The 12,997-nt window shown below is 39.8% G+C and overlaps 2 protein-coding genes across 2 annotated transcripts; both read left to right on the top strand.

Moving 5' to 3' along the window:
* pex11g (peroxisomal biogenesis factor 11 gamma) lies at nt 1-3,167 on the top strand. The gene is made up of 5 exons (XM_079682554.1): nt 1-184; nt 1,008-1,205; nt 1,569-1,747; nt 2,241-2,312; nt 2,418-3,167. The coding sequence occupies exons 1-5, from the start codon at nt 122-124 to the stop codon at nt 2,629-2,631; spliced, it is 726 nt and encodes a 241-aa protein (XP_079538680.1). The 5' UTR covers nt 1-121; the 3' UTR covers nt 2,632-3,167.
* Nucleotides 3,168-4,136: 969 nt separating this feature from the next.
* Nucleotides 4,137-12,222, top strand: LOC307040036 (amyloid-beta A4 precursor protein-binding family A member 3). Its single transcript, XM_079682542.1, has 11 exons — nt 4,137-4,406; nt 5,071-6,055; nt 6,453-6,480; nt 6,608-6,753; nt 6,914-7,000; nt 7,544-7,732; nt 8,603-8,782; nt 9,384-9,596; nt 10,639-10,758; nt 10,916-11,056; nt 11,187-12,222. The coding sequence occupies exons 2-11, from the start codon at nt 5,084-5,086 to the stop codon at nt 11,256-11,258; spliced, it is 2,148 nt and encodes a 715-aa protein (XP_079538668.1). The 5' UTR covers nt 4,137-4,406; nt 5,071-5,083; the 3' UTR covers nt 11,259-12,222.
* Nucleotides 12,223-12,997: the final 775 nt, after the last annotated feature.

Raw genomic sequence — 12,997 nt, 5'->3', positions numbered from 1 at the left:
CTTCCTGTTTTAAAGTCCAGCTGATAACGGTAAATAGTGGATATGTTGTTGTGCAGGAGCTTTATAAATCACAGTTTATTTATTTCACCGTATCGTGAGAGCGTTTGAGCAACAGACAGACATGCAGCCGTCTGTGGAGTCTCTGGTCCGACTGCTGGAGTCATACAGAGGAAGGGATAAAGTTGTAAGTACACATGTGGTTTATATTTACATGATCATGGGTGCACAACACACGTTAGTTTTCGTTTTATACATCACTCATTCCACCTGAGTGTACACCCGCGTTAGACACAAAACAGAATCCTGTATTACTAGGTTTTAAAGGTAATGTTGATGCCTTATAAACTCTTAAGATTGTGTCGCTTAGTACTAGTACTGAAACAGTATACATAAATACTAGTACAGTAGAGTTAGGGTATTTTTCTGATTTCGTTTTTATTTTGCTCGGTGATATTCAGGCAACCTAATAAACCTAATAATTGTTTGTTTAAATTGAAATTATTTCCAGAGAAAGTAAGGCATACATAATTAGAAGTATATAAAATAATATATAAAACATAATCTATTAAAGACCAATTAAACACAAATTACAAAATCACAGATTAATAGCACCATAGTCATCAAGTCTAGTATATTTCTAAACGGTTTACATCTGAATAAAATATAATATGAATAGGTGATGATAGCCTACTTAGTTTTTCTGTATAAATATCAAACTATAATAGAAATACATTCAGATTGTTTTCACTTTACAATCCATCATTTCTACAGATGTTAGTTGCAATACATTTATACTAGACCTGATGCACTGCAGTTTCTTTCCCCTGAGGGTATTTGTCATTTCATGAATAAAGCCATACTTCAAAACATATGAATCATATGAAGCTTATTAGACAGTGGCACTTTTCATAACCTTGAAAAGGACAACAGAAAATAAAATAAACATTTACACAAGTCTTCTTATTGATAAACATCCACGTTTCTTTTTCCGCTGTTTGTCTTTCCAGATCAGGACGGCCTGTTATGGCTCGCAGCTGGTCGGAGGAGCCCTGTCCCGGAGAGCAGAAGCGGACAATTCATCCCATCGTCTGGGAAAACGTCTTCTGCTGTTCTCCGCTCAGCTCAGCCACTGCCGCACGGTGCTGAGGCTGTTTGATGATCTGTCCATGCTGGCCTACTCCAAGAGCTATGGGTTCGGAGGAAAGGTGAGCCACAAAACAAATCTCTGCTCCCCTCTTTGATAAATCTCATAATCTGAAAACTTCTTCACTTTAAGAAAAGGTGAAAGACTAAATATTGAGTTACTATTCAATAGCTGCAGTTCCTATGAAGCTTTGACAGTGGTTGTCTTTGCAAAGACTCAAGATGCACTTTTGAATAATAACGTTTTTAATAAAAAGTAGGGCTTTGTTAAAATGGCAAAGTGCAGCAGTAGATATCAAAATATGAGTACAACATGGACAAAATACACTATTTTAAAACAAATAATTTGTTAGAAGCTCTTTGCAAACATTTCTGTTTCTGATAACGATACAGAAAACTTGCACATGGCTTCATGTCTTTTTAAGGAGGAGGATGCAGGCCTCCGCTGGTTATCGGTGCTAAACAATGTGGCCGACCAGCTGTACTACCCCTGTGAACACATCGCCTGGGCTGCTGACGCTGAGCTGATCAGAGTGAAGTCTGATAAGTGGTGGGTGCTCAGTACGGTGCTGTGGGGATCCTCGCTGCTGCTGGGAATACTCAGGTCTGACGTCAGCTCAACACAAACTTCAAATCAAATCTGACTGGAGACACTGACGTAATACAAATGGATCACCAAAATAACAAATGTCACTTATATGACAATTCAGATGTATACAGAATTCATACCTAATTACTTCAATGAATATAATATAATGATAAGGCTGGCAAACTGATTTGCTTATGTTTTTCTAAAATGAACAATCAAACATGCTGGTAGATTTATTTACAGTCATTAAGAAGACAAAAAATAATTATAATATTTGTGACCTGTTTTTAAAGATCTTTAGTGGGAACCAATGGAAATAGTGTAAAGTGAAAATACTGAAAGACAAGCAAAAGATTGTTGTTTTTGGTATTTTTAAGGGATTAGATGGCAGTAAGAAATATATAGAATAATGACAATCTTATCTTTTAAAAAAATATATTTGTATCCTGTTATTGTTTTTTATACATCTGTTAGAATGCCAATTTGTGTGAATGTTTTTGCTCTTTAGATCGCTTCGAGTTTTGATGCTACTGAAGAAGACGTTAAACAGATGTGAGAGCGATGACGGGGGCAACAGCAGGTGTTGTATAAACATTTTGTAACACTTTCTTTGCACCTATTCAAAAGTTGGATGTTCACAGTGAGAAAGAAAATCTCCTGATGAACCTGTGATTGTCTCCTGCAGTCCCTCTCAGCTCCGCAGACAGATGCGAGGGGAGATTCTCAACATCCTCAGCAGCACAGTTGACCTCAGTAATGCCGTTCATTGGATGCCGCCCGGCTTCCTGTGGGCGGGTCGATTCCCCCCCTGGCTGGTGGGGCTGATGGGCACTATCTCATCTCTGGTTGGTTTGATCCAGATGAACACCGGAGACAGCGAGGACACTGACAGCACATAGTGTTCACTGCACTGTGAGGAACAGAGGACTGAATGAATGATGTGAACTGATGTAAAATGATGTAGTGAAAGGATGTTTAGCAGATCTTTATCTATGTGATCAGAATCTACTCTGAATGTAATAAGTAAGTAGATCAGTAGACTTTTTGCCAATCATCCAAGTGCTTCATCAGCTGTGATCGAAAGCGTCTTTAGAAAGTGTCAGAAATGAATGAATTAATCAATGAAATGTGAAATGTATGTTAGTCGTTACTTACAGATGTATTTAAATTTTCAGACAGCAGTATTCAGATCCTACATTACAATGAGTTCCTAATGACGTTGGGGTTAATTGGAGGCCACTCCATGGTGTAAAATGTATGGACTCAAGCACATACGACCTCCTATTATCTCCTACTTACTGGGATGATAATAGCTAAAAATTGTTGCCTTAAATAATTATACACTCCTTATAACTCATTTTCAATCATGCATTGATGAATTAACCAATTAAGTTGGCCAGTTGGAATACTGAAATTAAAATGATATCCGTCTCTACACTACATTACAGCAACTTATATAAACAGGTTTATACTGAAGTGATTAAATGTTCTAAGTGTACAAACGCAGCTTGCAATGTAAATTGAATTATGCGTTACGTTATTGTAGATTATGATTTTTTTTTTTTTTTAAATACATTGAATTGTCCTTTGTTGGATCGTTTTATCGCGGATACAAGCGGCCGAGATGGGTTTTCTCCGCAGGGTGGCTGGTGTCTCCCTTAGGGATAAGGTGAGAAATTCGGTCATCCGGGAGGGACTCGGAGTTGAAACGCTCCTCCTTCGCGCCGAAAGGAGCCAGATGAGGTGGTTAGGGCACCTAGTTAGGATGCCACCTGGGCAGGCACGTCCAGCTGGGAAGAGACCAAGGGGTAGACCTAGGACCAGGTGGAGGGATTATATCTCTTCTGGCCTGGGAGCGCCTTGTGATCCCCCAGTCAGAGCTGGTTGATGTGGCCAGGGAAAAGAAAGTTTGGGGTTCTCTGCAGGTTCTCTGCTGGAACTGCTACCCCCGCGACCCGACCACGGATAAACGGGAGAAGATGGATGGATCGTTTTATCGATGTTTGATTAAACAGGTCTGTACGCGTCAACATGACGTGAGCATCTGTTGCCTTCAGGTGCCGACGAACGGGTCGGGAATGAGATAAATAGTTTATTTAGCGCATATTTCCATCAACCTGATATAAATAACCCGCCTTTTTCTTCTCAAGAGCAGGATCTTATTTAATCTGTTTTCATCTTATTTAATTGTTACAAAAAATTACTTTGGGGAAGCTACTTTAAGTATAAATAGCATCGTTAAATAAAACAAACTAAGAAGTTAATATTTGTGTTTAGTTGTTGTTGTCTCAGGATTAGAACAAGTGCTGTCAATATTTTGTGGTTATATGTCATGTGATTTAAGCAAAAGAGGAATAAGAAACTAAAATACTGATGACAACTGGGAAGTAACAAAAGCACGTGAACGCACCACAACCACAGAGACCGTGAATAAATAAGAGATGTCGACTCGACAACAATGACAAGAAAACTCAGTTTTACACCGTAACTTTCTTTAAACTCTTGGATTATGTGATATAGTATGATGTCACCGTGCTGCTGCTGTTAGTATGACGAATAAAACAAAGCCAAAGTTTAGGAAAATAAGTGTTTGCCAAACCACGTCAAATCATCTGTCGTGGCACCCAGAGGAGTGTGTGGGCACAGAGAAACCGAGAAAGACGCAATAAATCAGGTGAGAGTTGTCTTTTCGATGCCTAAACAACATTTTTTAACACAAAACTTCCATATGTTGTTAATGAGCTCCCATTGGCTTGTTCTAGGTTTTAATTAGCTAGTTAGCATTGAGCTAATGTCACATAAAGTCTACTTTTTATCGCCAAATTGAGATGTAGGATTGAGTATTAGAGGGTGTTTTACAGGATCCCAGTTTGATTTGTTTTCTAAAACAGCCAGCATGATCTTTTTTCTGAAACCCTGGCTTCCTCGGTTCAACCACTGTGGAATACACATGAATGCGTCTTTTGTGACCCAGTATCCAAAACTGAGATATTATGTTGCATTGAAATGTATGTAGTCCCAGCTGAATGAGTTTTCATTCAGAAAGGTTTCATAAATAGGCTTTGAGGGTCTGTTTTATGGTTGCACATGTTGTCCTTGTACTTTGAGCTGTAGGCTTGTTTCTTTATCTTGATGGTCATGATGTTATGTGGTTGTACATCACATAGTGCTATAGCTTTAACAAGTGTGTCTTGCACAAAATACTTTACATGGGATAGTTTTGTTGTGTTTTCTACAGGCAGTTGTGTTAGTGCTGTAGCTATGTATGCATTCAGATAGAAGCTAAGTGAACCCATTTTCTCATGGCCTCTTAACTTAATTATGTTTTTCTCAAATAGGCTGTCTTTTAAAATGGACTCAGAGGTCTGCCCTGTCTATCAGTCCGACTCCTTGTGTTCTGCTATTGTTCCCGTCGATGAAGCCTCTGAGGGTGGGGCCAGAAGACCGACTGAAGCAGCTCCGCCAGGTTCAGAGGTGGAAGATGTTGAATCCTACAACCTGATCGAGCCTCCTCCGTTAGACTGGAGGTCTGATTCCTCCAGTGAGGCGGGCTCCGAAGATGACCTGGAGGACCCCACCTTCCCTCCTTCTGCTGACAGTCTGGACAAGGCCACTCCGAATGAGCCAGTTTTACTATCTTTGAGTGACACTCTGGCTATGATCGGCGTGAACCTGCAGGAGCTTGTGGGAGCTGTTTCAGAACCAGTACATGTGAAGGTAGAATTGGAAGAAAAGGAAGAAACAGTTGAGAAGGAAGAGGAGGTGAGGGTTGAGAACTTGGAGGATGTTGGGCATTGCCAGGAGGAGATATGTGTCGTGGAGCAAAGGGTGAATGAAGAAGATGTGGTGTTGGCTGTCAGGAGATCAGATGATGATGATGAAGATCACAGCCGCATCCACAGCCTGCTCAGTCAGCTGCAGCTGTTGGCGGAAGAGCCTCAGCCCACCTCCCGGACACACCCCCACCTGGCCCAGCAGCAGTACTCCGACCTCTGCTCCCCCTCCCTCATAACAGACGACAGCACTGAGTCCACCGGGCTGCTGTTCTCTAAGAGCCACCAGAGAGACCTGCAGGGTCTGCTGCAGTACACAGAGATCAGAGCCACACCCAGCCCCCCCGGTCAGCCCCACAGAGGAGACATGGACGCTGTGGTGTCCGTTTCCTACAGCCAGGAGGACGCTCACAGGTTCTGGGGACATAATGGTCAACAGCAGCTACAGAGGGAGGACTCGCTGCCTGATGAGGAGTATCCTGAGCCTGTGTGGATGAAGACGGGCGAGGAGCCTCCGGAGGAAAAGGAGGCTGCTGCAGAGAGCGAGCAGGTAGGTTCAGGTTCTATTCAAGAAAATATAAATGATAGACTCCAAAATGTGCCTGACCAGATTCATTCATAGATTTAGTCTCTACTAAACAAAATATTAATTGATTCTAATACATTTTGAAATACATATTGTTTTGTATTCCACACATTTGTGTAAGAAAGATTTGTGTCAATTCAAAGGAACTCAACACATTAAATTAGATAAGATGAATTGCATTTGTTTATCAAAAGAGTTTTTGAAATTGAACCAATGATAACATGTTTTAATGTCATCTTAAATGATAAATTAGGCAAATTGCAATCTTTGAAATTCTCCTGAACTGTTTTGATTTATTATTTTAAAACCATGTTATTAGATCTTGACAGTTTAATAATGTCTCTATTTACTGTCATCACAGAGTGCAGATCATCCTTCATATAAAGACGGTAAGCCACTTAAAGTCACCTTTTTCATGATTTCTTCTGTGTCAAATCTTATTAAAAAATAAATAAGGAAAAGTCCTGGTCTGCTTTAATTTATAACCGATGATATGTATGTATTTTACTCCTGTAGTGCCTGGTCCATGTGACCCTGAAGATCTTTTGGATGGAGTGATCTTCAGTTCCAAGTACCTGGGATCCACTCAGTTGAAATCTGAGAAGAACCCGTCTACAAACGCCCGTATGTCGCAGGCTCAGGAGGCTGTGGACCGCATTAAGGTGAACGCAAATAAAACATATCCTCAGAGTGGGCACTGAAGCCCAGCAGATGTTGTTGTTTTGTAATGGACTAGTTTTAAAAGCACGGCTCAAGCTGTTTCTTTGTACTGTCATGAAGATAGTCATACAAATCTTATCAGTGTGACTGGTTCTGTTTCAGGCTCCAGAGGGAGAGTCCCAGCCAATGACAGAGGTGGATCTGTTCATCTCAACACAGCGAATCAAAGTTCTCACTGCTGACACTCAGGTGTGTTTTTGTCTCGTTCATTGACTTTACTTTGATATTTCAGGTTATGCATCATCTCAACATACTGCACATATATTTAAAAAATAACCATAGTTTTAGGGTGTCTTTTTTATTTAATTGATTTTGTTAACCTTTTGGTTTCAGTCGTAGTTTACAAATGATATGCTTTAACATGTGAGGTTTTATTTGATCTCTCATACCAGGACCATGATATTTTAAATTATTACATGTAATCAAAAGGAATATTTGGTTATCATTTGATCAAATAATTGGGAGCTGAAATAATTTAAAACAAATCTTCAACCTCTCAAACTCAATAGATTTAATGAGATAAAATGGCTGCAAGATTTGACATGTATGAAACTTGTTTTTTTCTACAAGTCAATACAGACTCAGCTGAAAAAAAACTAGAAAAAGAAAGTTGTTATTTGTAATGGATAATCTATTTTAAACAAGTCTCTGCAAGTTGAATTGAAAGCAAACCTTCCTGTCTTCTCTCGCCTTCTATTTTTATTAACACATTCATGTCTTGTTTCCACTCAGGAAGCCATGATGGACCACGCTCTGCAGATGATCTCTTATATTGCAGACATCGGCACCATTGTGGTTCTGATGGCACGAAGGAAACGTAAAGGACAGGATGCTGACCCCGCCTCCAAGTCTTCCTCCACATCCTCCTCTGTGCCTCAGAAGAAATACTCAATGATCTGCCACGTCTTCTTATCTGACGATGTGAGTTGATTATGTTTTTGTCATATCATGAACCCAACAGCTGGTACAGGATTACAAAAGAGTTTCCTGTTCTGCTTTATTTGATCCTCAATGTGGCCACAACTTCATCCTTTGAAATCACCAGTAGAGCATTTAGCTGCAGATAATGTGTTTACTGGAGCATTTAGCTAAACACATTATTAAGGTGTCTTTTGCTCCCCTCAATGTTGCGTCTTTGCTCTGGACAACAGTCTCAGATTCAGCTTGACCTGGTTTCCTTCCCCCAGACAGACAGCGAGTTCTCCTGAATATAAAAATGGTCTGGCGGTCGTCCCAGTTTCCCACTGTTGGCAAGACTGAATAGGGGGAGGAAGGGTCTCTTTTTAGAACGTAATTAGCTGTGGGATACTGAATGCCATAGGGCCACTGCTTGTACTACTTTTTTCCCAACTAAACTGTTAACATATGAAGAGCTGTATAAGACATTTATTTATAGATACAGTATATATACCTTTGTTATATTTGACTGAGCTGTGTTCAAACCAATGGTAAAATACTCACTATTGTTACTGTTTTGCAATAGTATCACTAATTCAATGTTGAAATAAATGTATTTATATATCACAGCTTCTCATGGTTTAGTGTTTAACTTTAAAGTGAGATTTACAATGAATAGGGTAACAGATAAGTCACCTTTCACAGGAGTATTTTGTTGTTTTTGTTTTAGGGTGTGACGTGTGTTTTAGGCGCACTGTTTAATGTTTTGCAAATTAACTAATTTGCCTTCATTTGTTCATATGAAAACAAAGGGTAGAAAAGTGAAGGAACAATATTTATTTAGCAAATTGGACCTAAGTCAGTTCTCTCTCCTCTCCTTGTCTCTTCATCCAGGCTCAGGTGATCGCCCAGGCCATCGGTCAGGCGTTCGGCGTGGCCTACCAGCAGTTTCTCCAGGCCAGCGGCATCAAGGCCAGTGACCTGAGGCCGGGCGAGTACAGTGACTACCTGGAGAGTCAGGAGCTCTACAACGGAGACCTGGCCCACTTCTCCGACTCTCAGAACATCCGAGATGTAAGCACAGTGATTGTGACTTAGTCTTAACATAAAGCACAGTCGGCTAATTGTTGTTGTTAGGATGTAAATTGATGTTGTTAGAAAAATACACTAAGAAAACAATGGGAGAGAAGTAATCTATAAAGCAAAAACGCAACATTTCTAAGATTAAAGTCCTAAATGTAAGATAAAAACACTTCAGTGAGATTAAAGTCAAGAAAAACTCAAATATTTACCAGATTCTTTTGTCATGTCACCACATTGCTGGATTTTGCCAAGTTATATAAATCTCATCACACCAGAGTAAACCGGTTTACAGGAAATGTCAAAAGCATGCGTTATTGAGGGGTTGTAACAGAATGACACATGTTGATAACCTTGCTATTTCCAATGCGTATTTTCTTTTACATTTGTGAGTTTGTTCTCTCAATTAAACTTCTTTAATCCTGGATAAAATCAAAGTTTTTATCCCACAGTGGCCCCAATTAGGCGTTGCAGCAGCTGTAATAAACTTGGCTCTATGAATAACAATATATTTCAATACTGACCCTGAAAAAGATAAATATAGAGAAATAATTGGTCAAACAAATAATATTTTTTTCTTTGCTGTCTATCTTAGGTAGCCATCACAAAGGCTGCTGGAGAGATCTTGGGCCTGGCGGTGGTGGAATCGGGCTGGGGCTCCATCCTGCCCACAGTGGTTGTGGCCAACCTCCTCCATGGGGGGGCGGCTGAGCGCTGCGGCGAGCTGAGCATCGGGGACCGCATCATGTCGGTGAACAGCACCAGCATGGTGGGGCTGCCCATCACCACCTGCCAGAACATCATTCGGGTAAGAAGGGAAGACAGAGTGGAAAATAAAAATTAGAATGACTCTTATAACCGTACATATTTCAACAGCAATTAAAGTGTTATTGATATTATGCTGGAATGGCAGAGTTTATTTAATTGATTGTGATTTCTGCCTTCTTTAAAGCAAGTGTTATGTCTTTAGGATGCACTAGATGGCACTGTGTGTTTTGTTTTTGTATTGATTTGAAAGTGGATTTAGATATATTACATTACATTACATTTAGCTGACGCTTTTATCCAAAGCGACTTCCAATAAGTGCGTTCGACCAACAAGATACAAACTTGAAGAAAGCAGAATCATATAAGTACATCAGGTTTCATAGAGCTAAAACATTTCAAGTGCTACTCAACTGGCTTTAGATAAGCCAGTCCTTTATTAGTATATAAGTGCTTTGTTAATAGTTCTATCGCTCGAAGTGGAGTCGAAAGAGATGAGTTTTTAGTCTGCGCCGGAAGATGTGCAAGCTATCTGCTGTCCTGATTTCAATGGGGAGCTCATTCCACCATTTTGGAGCCAGGATAGCAAACCCACGTGTTTTTGCTGATGGGAACTTGGGTCCCCCTCGCAGTGCGGGTGCAGTGAGCTGTTTGGCTGATGTAGAGCGGAGTGCACGTGCTGGGGTGTACGGTTTAACCATGTCCTGGATGTAGGAAGGGCCAGATCCATTCGCAGCATGGTACGCAAGTACCATTCTCTTGAAGTGGTTTCTAGTGTGTATATGCAGCAGCGGGTTGTAGCAGCGATGTTTGCAGTGAAGGACAGTTTGTTATCTAGGATCACACCCAGATTCCTTGCAGTCTGAGTTGGGGAAACAACAGAGGTTCCGATGTTGATTGTTAGTATAAACAAGTGTATATAAACTTGGGTTTTAAAGGACCAAGATCGGTATTCATCCAGTTGTTTGTAGCAAACCTGAACTAAGAAAAAATGAGTCAGGGCCGCTATATTTTAAAGGACATTTAAAAAATGCTTCTATAATTCATGACATTCACACATAATCCAAACTTTTTGTTTGTTTCAGGACTTAAAAAGCCAAAAGTTTGTGAAGCTCAGCATCGTCCACTGCCCACCAGTCACCATGGCGATTATTAGGAGGCCAGATCCCAAGTTTCAGCTGGGCTTCAGTGTGGAGGACGGCATTGTAAGTCAATATTAATATTTTGTGTTTGTTGCTATTTAACTGGACTCTGTGTCATCCTCAGTTAGTTGTTCTGTTTTCTCTAGTCTGTGACAACATTATCTGCTTATTAGCTATTTGTCTTTATTTGAAAGTAAAACATCTCTTTTTCTGTTTGCAGATCTGCAGTCTGATGCGGGGCGGTATCGCAGAGAGAGGAGGCATTCGTGTTGGTCATCGCATCATTGAAATCAACGGGCAGAGCGTTGTCGCCACAACGCACGACAAGATCATCCAGATCCTGACAAATGCTGTCGGAGAGGTGATGATGAAATGTTTTTATTTCATAAACAGAAACATAAATACAATAATAGACCTTTCACCTACTGTTTCTGCTTTATATTATCATGTCATATTTACAATTACATTACAATTTGTCTCCCTGTTGGCAGATTCATTTGAAGACCATGCCAGCTTCAACATATCGACTTTTAACCGGACAGGAGCAGCCCGTGTTTCTTTGAGCTTTGCTTAAAGGAAAAAATACTGCACAGTGTTCAAGCTACCTGAACTTTTGCCAAATTATGAAAATATTATGCAATTTATAATACAGCATAGCATACGCTGTTGTCACATCACTGAATACAACAAACTAGTCTAGCTATATATTTTTAAGATTTTAAATACAATGTTATATTGTGAAAGCTTATTTTAAAGTAACGAGGATAGATGGTAGCTTCCCATTTATATTTATCTGATATTTAACAATGCAGGCAGTAGCTGAGATACAATGACTCATTAGCATAATATATTTGGCTTCACTTGCTTTTAAAATTGTAGTGAATGGTGTTTAATGTTCTGCACTAGAGTTGTTGGTCTTCCAGCCTGGTGTGTTGCCAGTGTGCCTCAGCTGAACGTGCTAAAAAGAGTGTGTGTATTACATTATGATGTACCGAAAGTCCGTCACGTACACATGCTTATCAACTGTCAGAGTGTCGGTGTCTGTCAGAGCGCTCTGCTTTATAGACAAAGATTCACGTACTGTGCCTCACAGGACGCCGATATCATGCACAATAAAAGGTAACTGCCTTATTTCATAGAGAGAGAAAGAGATGCGTATATTTTTAATAACTTGTTGTTTTGGATGTTCATTAAAATGATCTTTAAGATCTGTTCTTGATGTTATTTATTAAGAGTCAGTGGTCACTGACTAAATATCATTTGCAAAAGATGCTTTTTGATCGGTTCAAAATAAGTGACATACCTACGTACAGCTGATATAGCTCTCCATATGTTGTGCTTAACTTGTACTTGTCAACATATTTGGTGAAGATATCAAATTGATGACTACATAGTTCTAAAGAGAATAATGTAATGTTTGCAAGTGTAATGCCATTACTTAATATTTCCTGCTACTTTACTTATTAACTAATATGCAATGTAATCATATGCGTTTGATAATAAAGTGCTGCCTTTTATTTTTGTGAATATCGTTATAAGATAGTTTTTACTTATTTTCTGTCCATGAAGGTTGTAGCACAGTGGTTCTCAAACTTTTTCTGTCAGGCCCCCCCTTTGGAGAAAAAAAAAAGTCGGGACCCCCAACACAAGTCAGGCTCAGTGGCGGCGCCAGAGATTTATTTTTGGGGTGCTGTGGGGTAGCTTGACGTTTCATAGAGGGTGCTTAAACATTTAGGGGTTTCTCATTAATGTATTGGTCACTACAGTGGAATTTTCTACTGCAACAATCCCCACGCATATACACAACGTACTGCAACTGTTACAATGAATGCTCGATAATCAGCTCACGGCATATAGGTGTAAGCAGGGGTAAAGTGCTATTTTTATAGGTGGTGTGTGGACCTCACATAGGGGGGTCCAGGGGCAAGCTCCCCGGGAAGATTTTTGAATATTGAAGTTAAAAGCATCAATCTGGTGCACTTTGAGAGCAAAATGAAGAGATCTGTGGATACATCTCTTAACTCCCATTCTTTATGGATATTTTACATATCACTCCCCTTTTAAACTTTATTCTTTTTTTTACTGTCATATAGTATTTCATACCTGTTTTTAATTTATTCTCTTATTTTTTTATTACTATAATGATCATATAAACGTTTGCCTCGGAAATAATTGTTTACATTAATGGTGACCAAAACGTTTGAGACCCACTGAGATAACACTGAGAGAGTCCTTTAGCTCACTGAGTCTCTCAGTCTGACAGGAGAGGACTCTCCTCCACTTTGTTGTTGAAAAAACTCCT

This window comes from Notothenia rossii (assembly GCF_949606895.1).
Source record: "Notothenia rossii genome assembly, chromosome: 1".
NCBI classification, from domain to species: Eukaryota; Metazoa; Chordata; class Actinopteri; order Perciformes; family Nototheniidae; genus Notothenia; species Notothenia rossii.
The sequence above is the reverse complement of the archived record's forward strand: the minus strand, read 5'-3'. Positions and strand labels throughout refer to the sequence as shown.

Bases quoted from the DNA above. Each gene is read 5' to 3' on its own strand.
- pex11g (XM_079682554.1), top strand. From the start codon at position 122: ATGCAGCCGTCTGTGGAGTCTCTGGTCCGACTGCTGGAGTCATACAGA. The intron at 1,748-2,240 runs GTCTGACGTCAG...TTTGCTCTTTAG, and splicing joins CTGCTGCTGGGAATACTCAG to ATCGCTTCGAGTTTTGATGC. The intron at 2,313-2,417 runs GTGTTGTATAAA...TGTCTCCTGCAG, and splicing joins GATGACGGGGGCAACAGCAG to TCCCTCTCAGCTCCGCAGAC.
- LOC307040036 (XM_079682542.1), top strand. From the start codon at position 5,084: ATGGACTCAGAGGTCTGCCCTGTCTATCAGTCCGACTCCTTGTGTTCT. The intron at 7,733-8,602 runs GTGAGTTGATTA...CTCTTCATCCAG, and splicing joins ACGTCTTCTTATCTGACGAT to GCTCAGGTGATCGCCCAGGC. The intron at 9,597-10,638 runs GTAAGAAGGGAA...TGTTTGTTTCAG, and splicing joins CCTGCCAGAACATCATTCGG to GACTTAAAAAGCCAAAAGTT.